The 20,603-nt window shown below is 38.2% G+C and overlaps 1 protein-coding gene across 2 annotated transcripts in view; it reads right to left on the minus strand.

Moving 5' to 3' along the window:
* Positions 1 to 20,603, minus strand: part of adamts3 (ADAM metallopeptidase with thrombospondin type 1 motif, 3) — a 154,164-nt gene that overhangs the window by 79,408 nt on the left and 54,153 nt on the right. For both annotated transcript variants that reach the window (XM_031305463.2, XM_035996018.1), the window contains exons 5-7: positions 15,470 to 15,663; positions 6,747 to 6,830; positions 2,143 to 2,299 (exon numbers count right to left, since the gene is read on the minus strand). In XM_031305463.2, coding sequence (XP_031161323.1) covers positions 2,143 to 2,299; positions 6,747 to 6,830; positions 15,470 to 15,663 — 435 coding nt within the window. The remainder of the gene's footprint in view (positions 1 to 2,142; positions 2,300 to 6,746; positions 6,831 to 15,469; positions 15,664 to 20,603) is intronic.

Raw genomic sequence — 20,603 nt, forward strand, 5'->3', positions numbered from 1 at the left:
AAGATGAAAAAGATTAAATATTTTGTCTGTATGGAAAGTATAGCACCACATTATAGCACTTACAGTATGCAGGCATAGACAGTGTATTAATTATGCATGCAGCATCCGCTCGTGTCCCTGAAACTATTCAGTGTGTGAGTACTATGCTATCTCTGATATCACGCCAACTGTTGGTCAAAGAAAGGATTCATGTTTGGATAGTGCTTTACAAAGGCCATGCCATAATCAGTATTAGGTCATCAACATAAAGAATAGTGGCAAATATTGCCATAAAGATGTCCTTCTTTATATTCCCAGCATTGTCCCACTACCAGTCACATTAAAGGGAAAGCTACCTGGGTAAAAATGCATAAATGGTATCCGTAACCAGCCTACTCCGTTGCCAAACCCTAATAAAGATCTACTCCATGTCTACAAGGTGAAATGAGAAATGTACCTCGGCTCTTATTCCCATGTCAACCACATGTCTGAAATTCTGCTTTAAGTCCTACATTCGTGGCACTAATGGACAATTCAGCATCAAAATGACCATCAATTATGACGACTATGTCACAAACTCCATTTTATGCCTGAACAAAATGAAGGCATGTAATCAAGTGTATTTTATTTTCTTTACTCTAAAACACAAATTACATCAAAAATTGCATTTTCATTCTTCACACTACCCAGTTAAAACTGACCCCCTTACTTAGTTTTAATAACCTGAGCTCTTATTCCCATGATAACCACATGTCTGAAATTCTGCTTTAAGTCCTACATTAGTGGCACTAGAGGACACTTCAGCATCAAAGTGACCATCAATTACCAGGTCCAGTTTAGCCAACTCTAGATGTAGGGGCTACAGCGTCTCACAGTTCAGGTAGAGCGTGACATTGTTTACCAGGTCACCGGTCACTTCAACCTCAGCTACATCACACTGACTGTGTGCGCTATGTCACAAACTCCATTTTATGCCTGAACAAGATGAAGGCATGTAATCAAGTGTACTGTATTTGCTTTACTCCTAAACACAAATGACATCCAAAATTGCATTTTCATTCTTCACACTACCCAGTTAAAATTGACCCCCTTACTTAGCTTTAATAACCTGACATCTGCCAAGTTTAAAGACTCTGGCAAATGCTATTTTGATGGCAGCGACATCAAACTTTAACAGCATTAGCAGACAACACCACAAAAGACAACACAGTACAAGTGTAAGTGACTAAAAAGGTGGGACTGAATAAAAGTAATAAGCTGGTCAGATGGGATGTCAGTGTACGAGCCGTATAAGATACTGATCTCAAAAAACTGTTTAAAATAAAGTGATGTTAGTTGAGGTAAGTTTCAGTTTGCGATTGGGTCTCATCAGAATGGCAAAAGGAAGGAATTAGCAGATTAGCAAAAGCACACAATGTTTGCTTCCAACTGAAAATTAAACGCAGCTGGTGTTCAAACTGACAAATCAAAAAGACATGAAGCAAGTTGAAAGGGCCTTTAATAGCACAGACTTAACCGTTTCTCTCATTGTTTCATTTTGGCTAATGCAGATGAAATAAGAAGAGGGGTGGGCAGTCAATATCTGGCAGACAGTGTAATTTGCCTTGAGTTTCCAGCCTTCCCATGTCTGCATTCACAAGACTATAATTTAAGGAAAAGTACCAACTATGAAGCACAAAAGGGTATTTGTGGTGTTATCCTTGGAGGATTAGTTGTGCTATTTGTGCTTGACATTGGTGATAAAGAGGCTTTTTGATTGTTCAGTGCTCTTTGCAGACAAAGCCCTGTGCTTTTACCTAGAGCATCTGTGACATGCTAACTGCATTTCAAATCAGAGAGAATCTGGACAGACTTCACAAACGAGAGTTATGTCTTACGCTGAAACCTTCTCGAAAAATGCTTGTTAAAAGTGCAACATGAAATCTGCACGATCATTTCAACATCAAGATTAGATGTGTTATCCTTTAAAATTAATCCAGGGAGGTGTAGCCTCTCACGCCCATGAATGTCAGAATAAACCAAAGAATCTGTCCTGATTAACAAGACATGCTGCTATTACTGCTGTGTATTATGATGGATACCTTCCTGTAACTGTATTCAGATTAACCACACAGGGCAGGTCAAAATGCTGCAGAATGCCAGTTTGCCCTCCAGAAGCCTTACCCTGCATCCCCGTGGGGCCGAAGCCTTGGCGAGTGAGGAAAATTGCGTGGTCGTGGTGCTCGGCGTGATCAGGGTCGCCTTTCTGCTGCACAAATGCCCAGCGGCACACATTCTCTAGGCTCCTTGATGGGTTGCCTCTTTCAATGAGGCTGATGGACTGACAGGAAAGAGAGAGAGAGAGAGAATTATTAATGAACCTTGACTATGTCAATGAACTTGTATTCTGCCAGCAGTCCAAAACCGCATTGTTTGTTAAACCGGGTATGAGTTGCATTCAGTGAAGACACAGATTAAACATGGGGGCCCTGGGATGAAACCTATTTACTCTCTACAGTCTAAAAACAGGTGAACGTACATAATGCATTTTTACAGTATGTGTGAAGGAGAGCGAGAGTGGATGACCCCTGCCATCTGCATACATGTTCTTCCCTATTTAGCATCACACCTCTATTAGTAATGGCTTTGGATGTGTCACTGGCATGCTCCATGAGGCTGAAATAACAACTTCTCTGAAGCAATTAAATAACAGCATGAGAACAAAAAGCAGAACTATGGCATGTTTGGAATAAACGCTGTGTGTTTGTGACAGCAGATTAATAGCAGGCATGACACTTTTAGAGCATGAGAACATTTAAAACAGATAAAAAATCTTTTGCATTTGTGCTGACCACCTAACCCTAACCCTAGCACCTCCAACATGTTACCCATAAATAGTTAGTTTTATTGATGCTATCTCTTTTCCAGGGCCAATGTTTAGAGAGATGTGTGATGATAGAGTACGTATCTATATCTTTATTCTCCTCACTGGTGCTAAAATGATCAATCAATGAATGCACTTTTACCTCTGTCTACTGTATATGCTACTTGTGTTATGTTTTTCTCATAGCATCAACCTGCCAGCTGTTATGATCTGGAATAGCGGTTGTGTCATTTTACTTGTCTATGCTTATGTGTTCTTGTTTTATGCTTATGTGTTGTAGCTTATCTAATGTTTTCTTTTAAGCCATCAACCTGCTAGGGACTGCAGATGAAAATTAGCCTGCATGGCTAAATCTGGCACATTTACATGTTGGACTCTGTGCTCATGTTGATTAATGTAGCGTTGTTCCTTTTAAATAAATAAATCAAAAAAAAAAGAAGAAAATAAAATCTAACTGATCGACAGAAAATGGATTGACAATTGACTACACCTACCAAATTATTAATAGCAGACCTGAGACCTGTGTCTGTTCTTTACTATGCTTAATACTTTATATGCTTTAGCGATACTTTTTTTGTTAATGGTTTTCTAAAAGCTGGGCCAAAAGAGATGTTTGTTTGAGACAATGTTTGTATCCTGATGGTGTACAGCTTCTGTAAAACGTGTTTTGTCCCTGGACAAGTCATCAAAACATTTCATTGTAATTATTTTAATGCAATCACTAGTTGCAGCCCTGTTTGAAAAGATTGAGACTTCAGTTTCTCTGTGCTGTGATCAAACTTAGTGCAGATTGAGGAGAAGCATTTTTCTGTGTCTCAGCTACTCCCTTCTCCCACACACCAATCATACACTCAATCATTGCACTCTGGGAGGAAAATGCTCCTCCAACTAACTTCCTCTAACATAACTTTGTTAGAATAAAATCACTAGAAGCAGTTATGGCCTTTAAAGCAGAACTTATGAATCATGATTGGCAGGAAGTTTATGTAGAGGAGACTTATGACTCATATGATGCATTTTTAGAAACATTTTGCTGCTTTTTAAGAAAAAAAGACTATACAGGGAATTTACATTAACATCAAACTAAAGAAAATGAGGACAAGTACAACAACTATAAAAACAGACTGACATCTATTATGAAAATGCAAAAAAATGAATATTATGATCAGTATATCTAAAAAAAAAAAATACAAAAATTCTATAAAGGCCACCTGGAATGTGATTAATGAGGTGATTCAAAAATGTAGTAAAAAAGATTTTCCAACATACATTGAAAAAAATGATACATTAATTGAGAATATTAAGGAAATTGTAAATTAGTTAAATATTTTTTTTTAATGTAGGGCCTAATATGGCAAAATAAATGAACCTTCCTAAAGATGGAGATGGCAATTTGAATTTTGCTTTCAACAACAGTAACTCAATGTTTCTTGGGGGAGTTTGTGAGAGTGATGTATTAGAAGTGGTCAGAAAGTTTAAGAATAAAAAATCTTTGGATAGTAATAATATCGTAAAAGAATGAATTGACTAGGTTCTCAAACCATTTACTTATAAATATAACATATCTTTTGAAACTGGTACTTTTCCTGATTATATGAAAATGACTAAAGTGGTTCCGATTTATAAAAATGATGACAAGCATATTGTTGCAAATTATAGACGTGTCTTTACTACCTCAATTTTCTAAAATACTTGAAAAATAATTTGTAATTAGACTTGATGACTTCGTCGAGAAATATGAGTTACTGAGCAGCAGCAAGAACAAGAAACAGCATTCTATCGGTGTGTTTATTGATTTACGTAAAGCTTTTGATACAATCGATCATTATTTACTTCTTCAGAAATGTGAACATTACGATATAAGAGGTGTCGCAAAACATTGGATAATAAGTTATTTAAATGACAGGTTCCAGTTTGTAAAAATGAATAATACTGAATCAGATCTTAGACGAGTAACCTGTGGTGTTCCAAAAGGGTCGGCATTGAGACCTAAGTTATTTATATTTTATTTAAATGATATTTGTACGGTATCTAAAATCTTGAAATTTGTAATGTTATTTCCCATTTTTTTGGGATCAATAAAAAATATATCTACCTGTCTGTCTGTCTGTCTCTCTGTCTGTCTGTCTGTCTGTCTGTCTATCTATCTAATGTTTGCAGATGATACAAATGTATTTTGTTCAGGGGAGGATATGAAACAATTATTAAATACAATAGTAAGATAATTAGTCATTTAAAAAAAATGGTTTGATGAAAATAAGTTATTTCTAAATGAAATGTATTGTGTTTGGTGGTACCAGGGCCAATTGTGATATAAAAATGAACTTAAATGGAGTAGAAATTGAAAGAGTATATGAAACAAAAAATCTGGGAGTGATTATAGATTATAAACTATGTTGGAAGCCACATATAGATTATATTAAAAGGAAATTATCTAAATCTATTGCTGTCTTTTATAAAGTAAGGGACTTGTTGAGTAAGAGATGTCTGCATATATTGTATTGTTCACTTGTAATGCCATATATGTCATACTGTGCATAAATATGGGGAAATGCATATAAAACAAATATAGATCCTATAATTCAACTTCAGAAGAGAGCAATTAAAATAATACATAAAGCTGGTTATTATGAATCAACTAATCATTTTTTTTTATAAGTTCCAGAATCTTGAAATTTCCAGATCTTGTATATTTAAAAACCTTGGAAATATTTTTTTTCCGAGTTGTGAACAATGGCCTTCCTGTATTAATTTCTTTTTTAATTAAGAGAAGGTAATTATAATTTAGGACAGTTTTCTATCTTTGAAACTGTGTTTCAGTTTTAGGGGTTAAATTATGGAATAACTTAATGATGAGTTGAAAATGTGTATGTCTCTATTGAGTTTCAAAAAAGCTTTAAAATCTAAATTAATTAACGGTTATGAAGTAATTTGAATAAAATGTAAATTGTAAAAGGTATTTCTAGGATTGTACTCAAGTATTTCGTTTCATTTAGTTTGTTGGATTTCTGGGTGATTCTATAGGGATTATGGGATAGGATAGGCAAAAATAAGCCTTGGCTTCAGCCTATTCATTTTTTGGTTATATACGGTGGCAAATTGTGGTAAATAATTGTTTCTTTCATGTACAGTGCTCAGCATAAATGAGTACACCCATGCTAAATTTGACTAAAAAGAGGAATAAAAAAAAATCATCTTTTGGAAATTGATCTTAATGCCTTAATTAAAATAATGAGGGAAAAAAATCCAACCTTTAAGGACACCAATTTTCTTTGTGAATGAATAATGTATCGTGAATAAATAAATGTTCTTCCTTAAAATACAGGGGGCACAAGTAAGTACACCCCTATGTTAAATTCCCATAGAGGCAGGCAGATTTTTATTTTTAAAGGCCAGTTATTTCATGGATCCAGGATACTATGCATCCTGATAAAGTTCCCTTGGCCTTTGGAATTAAAATAGCCCCACATCATCACATACCATTCACCATACCTAGAGATTGGCATGGGGTACTTTCCATAAAATCATCTCTCAATGCAAATCAAACCAGCTATTAGGCTAACTGAAATAAAACCATGCCAATCTCTAGGTATGGTGAAGGGTATGTGATGATGTGGGGCTATTTTAATTCCAAAGGCCAAGGGAACTTTATCAGGATGCATGGTATTCTGGATACTATGCATCCTGATAAGAGAGAGATGATTTTATGGAAAGTACCCGATGCCAATCTCTAGGTATGGTGAAGGGTATGTGATTTAGCATGGGTGTACTCATTTATGCTGAGCACTGTATGTTAAAATTATTCATCTTCAAAAAAGTTTTTTTGTTTCTATAATTTTCTGTATTTTTTTCTATTGCTTTCCAGAAACAAATCCAATCAACAGAGATGGCCCGTGACACTCACCTTGGCATACCCCAGCATGATCATCCTCACCAGGACCACGTTGATGTGGACTCCCAGGGATTCGTCGTGGTAAATCTCATTCACCTGAGAAGGAGGTGGACACACATAGTCAATCAAAGGTCAATAGCTCAAACAATTAGCATTTTTTTTAAAGGCATCTGCATCATTGGCACGTTACACCCCCTATCTTGTTCATTCTGGGGTTCTATTTTCAACTCATCAGAGGAAGTGAGCAAGAGAAACAAACCATTCTTCCAATCTCCAATTTCTTTACAAATCACTGCACAAATGATTGTAATCACAGACCTGTGCAACCACTATTTGCATCTTTTTGAAGGAGTCAGTGAATGCAGCGAGGAGGAGCATCCTAGCATTACATTCTTGTTCCTTACAAATGACCGTCGCTATAACAGTAAAATGAAAAAAAATAAGTCTTAAATAGCATCTAAATAATTGGAGCTTTTACTTTGATGAGTGTGTGTGTGTGTGTGTGTGTGTGTGTGCGTTCAGATGCATAGCCTTCAACTTTCAACTTTATTTTGTCTCTTACTCCCTTGTCAATTGGTTTTACAGCAAGGCATATAATAGATAAAAAAAACAACATAGACATACAATACAGAAGGAGATGGGGGGTGACGTGAATACCAATGGGCTAGAAGCTCAGAGGACCTAGAGGTTTTGTGTTTATATTAGCTATATTTAGTTGGTTCAGTTATAAAGTTTGCCTGAAACTAAAACTTCAGAGAAAATTAGCTTTAAAGGTCTCACAGTCTGCTTTCACTGACTTTCAGATACCTCGATGTACGAATGACTGCAGACATATGTCTGTTAAAGTTTATTTTGATTTACTCGCTCCCAATGAGTAACAGATAAAACAGTAGGAGCAGCACATAACACACAGCACAGTAACATGACACTTGCAGGACTCCAGATGCAAGAGACACACTCACACCCTACGATTTGCGTGTAACTGATTAAAATGAAGAAAACCAAATTATCGTTGCTCAGTTATGATTCTGCAGATAACAGAAGTGATAAAACCAGATCATCAAATTCTTCCATCCTTCATTATAATAAAACTGAATGTTTAAAATGCCTCTTGTTTTATCTGAATAGAGTTAAAAAGGTTTTGTTTTATAATTAGGTGTGTGTGTGTGTGTGTGTGTGTGTGTGTGTGTGTGTGTGTGTGTGTGTGTGCTTGTTTAACTATATTCGTGGGGTCAAAAACCGGGAGTCCAGTATACTTGTGGGGTCCCGACAGCTTTGTGGGGCCAAAATGCTGGACCCCACAAGTTTAAAGGGCTGTTTGAGGGTTAAGACTTGGTTTTAGGATTAGGGATATAATTAGGTTATGGTTAGGGTTAGGGTAAGGGTTAAGTTTAGGCATTTAGTTGTGATGGTTAAGGTTAGGGTAAGGGGCTAGGGGATGCATTATGTCAATGACGGGTCCCCACAAAGATAGTGCCACAAACCTGTGTGTGTGTGTGTGTGTGTGTGTGTGTGTGTGTGTGTGCGTTCAGATGCATAGCCTTCAACTTTCAACTTTATTTTGTCTCTTACTCCCTTGTCAATTGGTTTTACAGCAAGGCATATAATAGATAAAAAAAAACAACATAGACATACAATACAGAAGGAGATGGGGGGTGACGTGAATACCAATGGGCTAGAAGCTCAACAATAGTCACTAGTGACTGACTTTCACCGACTTTGACATTTCCCAGTGTACAAAGCCCAGCATCAATAACATCTAAAAGAGCGGCAGAATGATATAATAACTACAAATACCCACAATAAAGTGCAAAGTGACCAGTCATGTTGAATACATGATCAACGTCTCTTCCATCATAACACGTCTGGAATTTATGAAAACTAAGGGTTATGTACAGTACAGTACACTACAGTGGAAGATATGTTTCACAGGGATGGTTAAAATATTTTCTTACGTGAGAGTGGGAACAGCCTCATAGATAATTGTGCCTTTTAAAATAAAAATAAAAAACAGATGCATAGAGGAACAGAAAGAGCAAGAAAGAAGTGTGTATTAGAATTCAGACCATTGTAGCTCCCTGCAGCCTCAGAAGTAATGTAAGGAGAACTGGGTTAGTCAGTGAGCCTGGCCAGTGAAGGACTCTCCACAGATTAGCCAGACTAACATTTCCCATCATCTTAAATCTGAGGGAAAAGATAAAGTGAGCTTTTTTTTCACACCTCATTTTCTAAACACTATTATCTTCCACAGACCTGTTGTGTTTTTAATCAGCCAGAGGGATCAAATTTCCCATTCAGGGATCAGCGTTGCTCACTCTGTAGGTATCTGGGACATATTAAATACACTGACGGATTTTCTTTTAAATGACTCCATGTGCATGTTCACTTATATGATTGAAGATGCAGAGTATATGAGCCTGTCTCTTAATTTTCTTTAGTTTTTCACTTTACCCCGATATCCAGTCAATATCCAAATGTATAAAACACGGAAATTATAGTATATGATATATATTACGAGCAATTAGGATTCTGCTGGGAGAACAAACTTAATAAACACATACATTAGCACTCATTCAAGAGGAAGCTATGAAAATGGAGGACAAAGTGACAAAAAAAGCCCGTAGCTGAGAAGCTTGATCCAATACACTTTTGTCAAAATTAGTGAATATCTCCTCACGGTCACCTAGCTCTCTGTATTTCTGTGTGCGTTAAAAAAAAAAAAATCCGATGTTGATACGCAACCCTGGCTGTGTAAATGGAAAACAAACAGAAAGGAGTGCAAGAGCCAAAACACATTGTTCCAGCCAATCAGCAACAGGCAGCGACAGTTGATGGTAGAGGCTGGAAGGGGGGAGGCAGCATTTATGCTGATTTTCCCCTTTAATTATATTACATTATATTGTAAAGTTTGCAGCGATGTTACGCCTGTCATGACAGCTGTACACAAGGACAACATGCATGTTATTGACAGCTGACATATAACAGGCTCAGTGTGATGTGTCGTTATCGCTGTTGTTTTGCCACTAACTGATGGAGCAGTAAACAGTAAACACCAATCGAATCAGTGAACAAATCAACATCATGGCATGGTCTCTGACACTGTATATCAGAAGACCTCATTACTGCAGCAACCAGGAGCATTTGGACTGAAGCGACAGGCAGTATCACAGTGGGTCTCATTTTCCTTAGGCCAGTGATTTCTCACTGAGTTTAAATGCCTCATTACACAATATGCCATAGTTCTCCACACAGGGCAGAGGAGGTGGACGGAAACTATTCAGGCAGCATAAAATCAGAGTGCTCAGAGCATGTTATCGACTTCTTGGGGTGCCATGTCGCTGGAGGAGCAGGACAACAAGCGCCAAACTGCATTATTACTCCAAGTCCAGCAGATACCATTACTAACTGCTTTTCGGCAGTATGAAGCAACAATCTGGCTGAATCTGCCACATATGGGTGCTTTATTTTAAAAAGAAGAAGATAAACACTGCTGATCCTGATGAACTCGCATCTACTGGCAGAGCACTCCCCTGGCATTAGCAGCACTGCGAGCTAAAATTACAACATATGTTGTCTTTCTTCCACACACTGATCTGCCCGCTTGCAAAGGTTGGTAATAAGGATGTACTCAAAATCACAGCAACTTCTTAACAGCTTTTTCCACACATTTACACATTAGGACCAATTCTTCTTGCTGTATGTGTTTGGCCTTACGTTTCTTTTTTTTCCCGGCTCATGTACACTGATCCATAGCTCAAAATTGCCACAATACATCTCTTCTATCTAGAGGGAAGCAGGGGAATGATGGGGTCACCGATCAATACCACTGATTTGATCGCGTCTTCAGCTGAAATGTCCTTCTGAAAACTCACTAGTCTAGTGTGTAATCTGTTCAAGAACAACAGCACTTTTCTGTAGTCCTCTCAAGTGCTGATCTTCATGTTGGAACTTTTGTTTTCTTTTGTTTTGTTATCTAGTTTTTTTTTAGGCCTGTCTAAAATGAATGCATTCATTTTCTGGTTAATCTTAGCTAATAATGTGTTAATAAGACATTAATGCAACAGTGCACTAATGTACTTTCCTTACATGGTGTACTGTATCATATAGTGAATAATGATATAAAGTTCTAATATTTTTTTCTAATATCATTCAGTGTCTCATCACAGCTAAACTGGCAGCATTGAGGTTTGTCTCTTGCTGTATTTTCTGCCTATGAGACACACAGGAGTCACACAGAAACGAGTCATTGCAGACAAAGAAACACTGAGCGTGTGCATGTGTGTCTGTCATACTGTATGAAAGCTGTCAGTACTGATGTGCTCCAAGACAGGCATCAGTTAACAGACTTCCAATCCCAAAGTTACAGGAGAGAAACACATTTTCTTTGAGAAACAGGTTAAACCCTGAAAATAGCAAAACTGATCAAAACAGCTAAAAAAAGAATTAATTCTTCTTCATGTCAAAACACAATACAACTCTAATTGCTGTCAGTTTGATTGGAGATTTGGTTGTGTTGTCCTAGTAGTGGCTAACTTCTCTATATTCTACTGAAGGAATATGATAATAGCCTATTGTACTGTATGTGATGTGGATTAACGTATATGGACATCCCGGTTCACATGCTTTTCTGTACTTTTGATCTGGGGCTGTTTTTCATGGTTTGGTGTTTTTCCCTGAGTTGCACTTAAATGAAATCTAAATGCTACAGCATGCAGTGATATTTTAGACAATAGTGTCCTTCCAACATTGTGGGGCTCATTCCTGTCTCTACATGACAACTCCCCTGTGCACAATTTCACATTCATAAAGAAATGGTTTTCCCAGTTTGGTGTGGAAGAACTTGACTGGCCTGCAAAGAGCCCCAACCTCTCAACCCCATCCAACACCTTTGGGATGAACTGGTACAACGAGAGTGAGCAAGGTCTTATAACCCAACGTGAATTATAAATGACGTGGGTTTAATGTTCAGGTGTCCATATACAGTACATGTGCCTACCACTACCTCAGTGCATTGTTTACCTGCTGTGATAATACCACAGTAGCAAGCATACAACACTTTTTTCCTGCATTTTCACATGATGATAAATCCAATACTACAACTATTCAACAAATTGTACCTTTGTGATGCCTCTAATGTTGACTTTACACTGTGTCATAGAATAAGCGTTGATTTATACGTAACTATATGGTAATATTTGAGCCTGTAATGAGATGTGGTGTTTTACTGGACTCCATTATACATATATATATATATATATATATATATATATATTGATGTTTGTCAGCCTGAGACAGAAAGCTGATGCCACTGGGGGTAGCAATTTGTATTCCTCTTTGTGTCTTTTTATGTGTACACCAAAGACTGAAACAGATCCAACAGCAGCAGCCAAAATCTTTAGTCAAGTCTCCAGTGAAAAAAAAATCCAAGAAGAGAAATGGTGCGAGACCCAGACAGGTCAAAAAAATGACAAGAAATCTAAGCATAAAATGTAATAAAAAACAAGCCTAGAAAATCAAAATTATAGATACATATTCTCAAATATTTGATAGTGTGTTTGATCCATTCCATCATATATATATATATATATATATATATATATATATATATATATATATATATATATATATATATATATATATATATTATATTATATAAATATAGACATGGCAGGAACCGGACACCGTTTTTAATCATAGTAATCACTGTTCAGAGGCCGAGCTGCTTCCTGTCAAAGGGACCTCTGCTGGTAAACACCATAAATAACCTCATAATATCATCACTGCCGGCCATGGCAACAAAGTGAGAGAGAGTGAGAGAGAAACGCACTCTAGATACAGTATATACATCTGGATATGCATATACATGTAGAGAAATAAAAGAGCAGATAGTGGCCAATGCTTAATTAAGATGAATTTAAGTTTAATTAAAGTTTTTATAGTGACAAGTGGAGAGAGGAAACGAGAGGAGACAGAAATGGGGAATGACAAGGAACAAAGGTCCTTGGCCGGACACAAACCGGGGATTTTGTGGTTTGTGGTCCACGCCTCAACCTTCAAGGTGCTATTTTTAAACTATGGAAGACGATTTATGCCAGGAAAAGAAAAGAATAGATGAAAAGTAAGGAATAACAACACAATAAATACAAATGGTAAATTAAAAAAATGTCAGATAGAAAGTCAAACTTCTGATATACTGAGTCAAAATTACAGTTTGACAAGTTTTCATTGTTGCAGCTTTTTTTTTTATTGCTTTGTTCAATGAAACCAATCATCTGTTTTCCCACAAGAACACAATACAGACAAAAGGTAAAGGACTGCGAAGAAAGAGTGCATACACAATTATGCAATCAATGCTTCTAAACATTTGCATTTGAAAGGATTATCTTTGCAAGGGGAATTTAAAGGGATTTAAAAAAACATTTCTGTGACAATGCCATCTTAGGAAACGCATGACAACTACACTGTATTTTGGCGACGGTGATGTTATTAGTGTTATAAGTTAGCAGTAGAATTAACCGGACCCAGGGTGAGTCTGATGAAAACTGCTGTCTTTGCCCGGTCAGCTCCGAGATAGTTTTGCATTGCACAGCACTGTGGAGGAATATGCTCTGAGAGTAGGTTATGTTCTGGCTCTGTTTAGAAGTGGTGAATGTAGCCTACAGCTCACAGCAACTTAATTAGTTAATTAGCTTTTTTTATATTTAGTGTTGGCAAATGGCTTTTTATTGAGTTTCTGCTTAGCGAAAAAATAGACACGGAAAAATCAGCGTTACGTAGCGCCTTTTTTCCCAACCTTATTCAACACAACAGTTGAGATATTCCTGTCAGCTATCCGCTTGTGCTCCAGAAACGTGAAGAAAAGTTAGTTTTGTATATACAGCATTGAAACAGTGTGATGAAAGTATTCTGCCTGCTCCTCCATATACATTAAAATGTGTCATTAAAGGCCTCGCCATGCAGCCAGCAAATGGTCACACATATGGCCAATTTCTTCCACCACTGGAGAGGCTTTTCTGTGACAACTTGACAAGTAAACACTGTGATTCTAATCTGCCTCCAGAGGCAAATGATCGCCTGAATCAATTGTCAAATGCCAATGAAGGGCCAGGTATCTTGATTAAATTACCCTGGTGAGGTGCGACTACATCGGAAACAGATGCACACAAAAGGTGGGATAACCCCTGCTTGAGATGTAATGGCACACTCCTTTGTGTTTGTACAGAGGTATTCATTTCCAGAGAGGGCCGTATTGGTATCCTGGTGCACGGACAACGGGGAAAACTCCACACAGATGCATTAATTAGAGGTAAAGCTGCAAGATAGGGTGAAAAGCACATTGCAGGCACAGAGGCAAAGTCCAATGCAGATATACAGTATGTCATCATTGCTTCTAGTTTTGTTTGCACTTTGAAAGGCCAAGGCCAAACTAGAAATAATTTGAACTTTGAGCGCAGCGCTCAGCGGCAATTTTGAGCGGTGCTGGTGCGCCACGCCACGGGTAGCGCTTCCTCTGAGTTCTCTCCAACCGCTCTCCCCATAGGAAAAAATCAGCCAGCGCAGAGTGATTTCACCACCGATCATATGTAGGCGACTATAGACTCCCCAACACAGTGTGTTGTCCATGATCATCCAAGATCTGTGTATGTAACACTGAACCACAGCAGAGGACTCGGAGGAGAGAGGCTGTTGTTAATGCTGACGGCTCATATTCAAATCATGACCAGTTACATTCAGTATCTGTCATGGCAGATTAGAGGGTAGTGTAGCCTCCTTTGTATCGTTTCTGGCCCTAGGAAATAGAGCTCTGAGTGCTTACTAATACTGACTGAGCTCTCAGAAGACATGTTTAATGTTAAAAACTTGAATCCAATATGACTTAAAAAAAACAAACTAATTTGGATAAGTAGTTACCCCTGCCTCCTTTACACCTTTAAATAATATAAATATGGATGTGAGTACTGAATACTTAGCCATACAGTAAAACTATCAAAACTATTGTCGTAAGGAGGCTAAAAGAAAATGTGAGTCTATAGGCAAACGGATGTGACTAGTTCAGACATGGCTGAATGGAAAGAAACAGTTTGAGACAGCAGAGATGAAGCGAAAAAGTAAAAAAATAAAAATAAAAAAAAATACCAGAAGAGAGAGTTGATGGATCATGGATGAATAATGAAAGAAACCAAGTTATGATGATGTAAATGCATGGCTACTGTGCTGGTGCACTTTCATGGCAGCTGTATTGTTTTGTACGCTTACAAAATCATTGTTGTTCAACGATGAAAGCTCCGATGAGAGCTCCGGCAGATACTCTTTTATTTTAGAATACGGATACTAATCTGACTAACACATTAATTGTTTTTAGAAAGACTGATGAAATAAATGTTAGATAGTGAAGGAGAATGATAGTGAAACAGATATCAGACAGGAAGTGGAGAGAGGATTGTGGCTCTGGATTCCCACAGTATTTAGTAAGCTTTTTTCTTCTATATCAATAGAGCCTACAATGCGTAATAAAAATTGCAGCTTTATATAACCACTCAACCATATGTATTGGTATTGACCCACAGTGCAGCACTCTTGAAAGAAGATAAAGATTTTTTTGTTATCCACTAGTGTCTGTTAAACTCTGTCAAGCACGAAAACCAGTGCATATAGACAATTCAGCTTCATAGTGCATTTGACTGCAACAGGAGTATTTAAAACAAAAGTTACAAAAACAAGTGGCAGGGACTTACGATATTCATAAGAGTGAGGAGGTAATTCTGCACGTGCTCTTTGCCGTGAAACCGAACCACTGAGTCATCAACTCCCAGCAGGATTTCAATGTTGTAGTCGTCCTCCCCGGCATCTCTGCGACGACGGCGGAGGACAGTCTCATTGACCTGCCGGGCTACAGAGTCCAGGGTCCCAGGTACATCCAGCTCTGGTTCTGTGCAGGGATCAAGACACGGGAGATAGGAGTGTTAATGTGGATGTGCAAAAACCAAAGAAAAAAGGAATGCAATTATCTGAAAAACACATTATTTTCTGTCTACAACAGTTGCTGTTGGGCTTTTATGTTTAAAAAGCTTACTGAGTAAATTCACACTTTGATCCACTATTACATAAAAACGTTTACACTTATTTACAAGAACACAGTACTGAAGCTGTCAGAGGGTTGAATCAATATTAATAAGTGTGTCATGTTGCTTCAGGTCTTCTTCAGATATATAAATGTTTTAGATACAAGAGGCAACAGTGTGTTTTATTCTGGTGATTCCTGTTTCACATTTGAACAGCCATTCTTTGATCATTGGTTTATCAAGCAAAAATGTCAGGTTTGTTTTCTTGTTCCGGCTTCTCAACAAACGAGTAGATATGCTGCGTTTTTCAGTTTTTCTGTTTATATCATTCTAATTTAAATATCTTTGGGTTTTGGACTGGTGGTCGAACAAACCAAACAATCTGAAGATGACACTTCAGGCTCTGGTTGTTAGGAACACACACAAAAAGGCTTGAAAGTAAATTTTGCATTTGAGAGTTAATTAAATACAGTACATAAATACAATCATACAACATATGCTAGTTTTTAAAGGGGTGATAGAATGCAAAACTGAGTTTACCTTGTCATAGTTGAATATTGACAGTTCGGTGGGTAAAATAGGCATACAGAGAACCTCAAAATCCCATTGACACCTCTTTCCTATGCAAATCTCACAATTTGAAACTGCTGCTGAAAACGGGCGAATCCCAACGAAGCTAATAGTTGACGTCAACTCGGTGGCTGTACCTTAATTGGCTCTGGTTTGGACGTTTGTTACGCCCCAGAATTTACATAGCTACAGACCACTGGTCTGAGACCAGCTGGTCTTTTGAATGTAGGTCACGTAGATCTCACACATGAGTTTAGCTGCTAGCTGCGCTGTGTACTTTAGAAAGAAGAAAGTTTGGAAGTTTTTCAAGGATATTGAAAATAAACCACGGTCGTAAATGTAGTGTTCCAGGCTGTACAACGGAATACTGGCCAAGAGAAAAGTGTTTAGAACAAGTAGATATTGGACAATGGAGCGGGACTTGTGGATCTAACGCGGCAGCGCAGAGGACTTGCAACGGGCGGTGTGCTGCTGGAGCTGCTGCTGGAGCTGCTGCCGCTGAATACTGGCCCATGTGTGTACATGCACACAAAGAGAAAAGTGTTTAGAACGAGTAGATATCGGACAATGGAGCGGGACTTGTGGATCTAACGCGGCGGTGCAGAGGACTTGCAACGGGCTGTGTGCTGCTGGAGCTGCTGTGGAGCTGCCTGCCGGCGGTGAGAGACTAAACTAGCTACAGTGTGAGTTGTTGCGGTGCTGTGGCCGCTGCGCTGACCGTGGCCGGGCAAGTCTGGGCATGTCTACGGATTGTGTTGCTGTGCTGTGTTTGTGTGTGTGTGTGTGTGTGTGTGTGTGTGTGTGTGTGTGTGTGTGTGTGTGTGTGTGTGGGGGCGGGGGGAGGGGGGGCATGGAGACGCGGTGTGTACAGAGGGGAGGGGCTGTGTGTGTGTGTGCTTTGCTCATTGTAAACCAACCAATCAGCGCGCAGCTTATCTAAATATTCATGAGCATACCATATAAGGGAGAAAACCTCTCGTTTCTTTCTAGTGCTATTCCACAAGGTTGCGTTAGGGAGCACAGAACAGCACCCGGGCCATTTTCTGCCCAACCAATGTTACATACCCTATTCGGAGACCTTAAGGAACAGTGTGAAATACCCTATATAATCATTCTATCACCCCTTTAAAGATTCTATTTTATTTATTTTTGTCATTTTATTCTATTTCTATTTTTTATATAAGTTGATTTCACTTGGAGAAAATGGCTCTTTATACATGATTACAGCCATAAACTTGAACATTTAGTCAAAAATCAATCAGGAATGTCATCTTACATTTGTAACATTTTGATTTTGTATTTCTGTATTTTTTTAATTCACATCCATGCCCTGAAGTCAATTAAAGTATTTATTTCAGACCATCTTATGTGTTACAACACCCAAGTGTGATGGGGGGGAAAAGACACACACACACACACACACACACACACACACACACACACACACACACACACACACACACACACACACACACACACACACACACACTTTCTGACATGACTCATACTGTATGTTCACTGGTGGCTGTTAATGCAGCCTTGGACTGCAAATGCTTTTAAAACACTGTAGTATAGAGCCACTCATACTGTAGCTACTGAACTGCTATTACACTATTCCAACCATGGCTAATTGGTAACAATCTATAGTTATTATTAGGCATTTTTGCAATCTACAGATTAGTGGTGGTTACGTAACAGGAAAATCTGAATTGACCTCAAAACAAATTTCTTACTTGATATGAAAACTGAATTATCCGATTTGACAATATTTGGTTCTCCTTGCTTCCCCTCTGGGGTAATAAAGATATCCTTTATCCTTGAACAGCTAGTTCTAAATCAGACCATGAAAAACATGCTAATACTTCCCCTTTTGATGGCAAGGCACACCAGTTCTAAACCTCCCCCTAATACTGCTTAGCTTTACACTCTGAAGGCTGAGGCCGTCACTGTCAAACCTATTACTCACTGCTGATATGAAATCCATCTGGTCCCCTCGGTAATCCTGATCAAGTGGCCACAGATAACCCATTTCTTTACATTTATGATTTAATTTTCCACTATAATGACTGAAAACTTCTGTTTCTTTGGGGGTATCATACGGTGGCCGACAGGGGCAAACGCCCTGCAACTTAAGAAAACACACGCAAATAGAGCAAATTAAGAAAACAACTTCATTAATTTGACAACACATGCGCAGCATTCAGCAAACGCACTGCAAATGCACACAACACAACCAAATACATAAACGCACTGCAAATACACACAACACAACCAAATAGATAAACGTGCTGCAAATACACACAACACAACCAAATACATAAACGCGCTGCAAATATGAAACGATGCAAAAAGAAAAGCACACAAACCCCGAAAACAAATGCAACAAAAAAACGCTGCATCCAGATTACACAACGGAAGTTCTCCAGGCCTCTAGAGGGAGCAGCTAGTGGAACAGCTGGATTTTCGACCGTTATTAACCGATATTAAATTCATATTATTATTATTATTATTATTATTAATAACATAATATATTATTAATTTACAGTCTATGCTCCCGTCTCATGCCCTCCCGGCTGGTGCTGTCCCCGAGCTTCGGCTTTTCAAAATAAAAGCTCGCGTCTGGTCCGCTATGTGTTTGTACTTTGGTGTGTTGGATGTTTGTGAACTAAACAGTACGGCAATCATGCTAATGAATACAATAACTTTCTCAGCAGATGTCTTACTTACAACACTTTGGAGTTAGCAAAGCAGTTTTGTGTGTGGGCGGGATTTATTCAGGACTATAAATCCTGTCTGTTTTTTGTATTTCAAGAGCGAATTGCTCCACAATATGAATACAGATTGATCACTTATTTTGTTGGTAACCGTTGTTGTATAATCACAATATTACACTTGAGGAGGCCTACACTTCAGTAATTTCGGACCTCGAAATTAAACCCTCTCATGTGGCTTAAACAAACGTCAACGTTAAACGCTGATGCAGTTTTAAATGTTTTATCACCACGAGTTTACAGACGTCTCTGCTGATTGAGTATCAGCTGGGACCTGAGCCGAGACACACCCACCAAACGAGAGAAAACATATCTCAAACATAGATTTAATATTTACAGTCTATGCAGTCTATGCAGTGTTTCTCTCTCTCTCTCTCTCTCTCTCTCTCTCTCTCTCTCTCTCTCTCTCTCTCTCTCTCCCCGTGAGGTCGAAAATCCAGCTGTTCCACTAGCTGCTCCCTCTAGAGGCCTGGAGAACTTCCGTTGTGTAATCTGGATGCAGCGTTTTTTTGTTGCATTTGTTTTCTGGGTTGGTGTGCTTTTCTTTTTGCATCGTTTCATATTTGCAGCGCGTTTATCTATTTGGTTGTGTTGTGTGTATTTGCAGTGCGTTTATGTATTTGGTTGTGTTGTGTGCATTTGCAGTGCGTTTGCTGAATGCTGCGCATGTGTTGTCAAATTAATGAAGTTGTTTTTTTTTTTGCATCGCTTCTTTTTTCGGGGTTTGCGTGCTTTTCTTTTTGCCTCGCTTTTTATTTGCAGTGCGTTTATGTATTTGGTTGTGTTGTGGTATTTGCAGTGCGTTTGCTGAATGCTGCGCATGTGTTGTCAAATTAATGAAGTTGTTTTCTTAATTTGCTTGTGTTTTGTCTATTTGCGTGTGTTTTCTTAAGTTGCAGGGCGTCTGCCCCTGTCGGCCACCGTAGTATCAGCAGCTTGGTTGGTCAAAAAAGTAGCCATAGTTGAAGGTTGAAAACCCGGTGGGGGAACATCTTGACATGTGAATGAATAATCAGAGAATGTTTTGCTTTGCTGGAGCTGCATGCCAACAGTAAGGATGTGATTAAGCCTTCTGCTTGTTTTGTTTGGTCTCAACCGCAGCGGAAATTAGAATTTGTTTAGGTTTTTTTTGTTTTGTATTTGGTTCATTTTAATCTCATTTGACATAATCTCAATTTGAAATGAAAAGTCTGAACCTTGTTGTGTGCTCTTATTGTTTAAAACAATGTTTTCTGAGAGTTTCTCTATCATTACATCACTCAAGCACAAGTTTACTACTTTTTATAATCTGCAGTTTAACAAACTGAAACTCTTTTGACAGAAACACGGCAATTCGAATCTCGGTTATATTTCCATCAGCAAAGCAAATTACCTGAATTTTCTGTCTTAGTTTTTTCTGTGCACTAAAGAAAAACCCATTTTACAAGTACATAGTATGAATATGTAATGTGTCAAACAATTAAATT

This window comes from Sander lucioperca, chromosome 2 (genome assembly GCF_008315115.2).
Source record: "Sander lucioperca isolate FBNREF2018 chromosome 2, SLUC_FBN_1.2, whole genome shotgun sequence".
Taxonomy (NCBI): Eukaryota; Metazoa; Chordata; class Actinopteri; order Perciformes; family Percidae; genus Sander; species Sander lucioperca.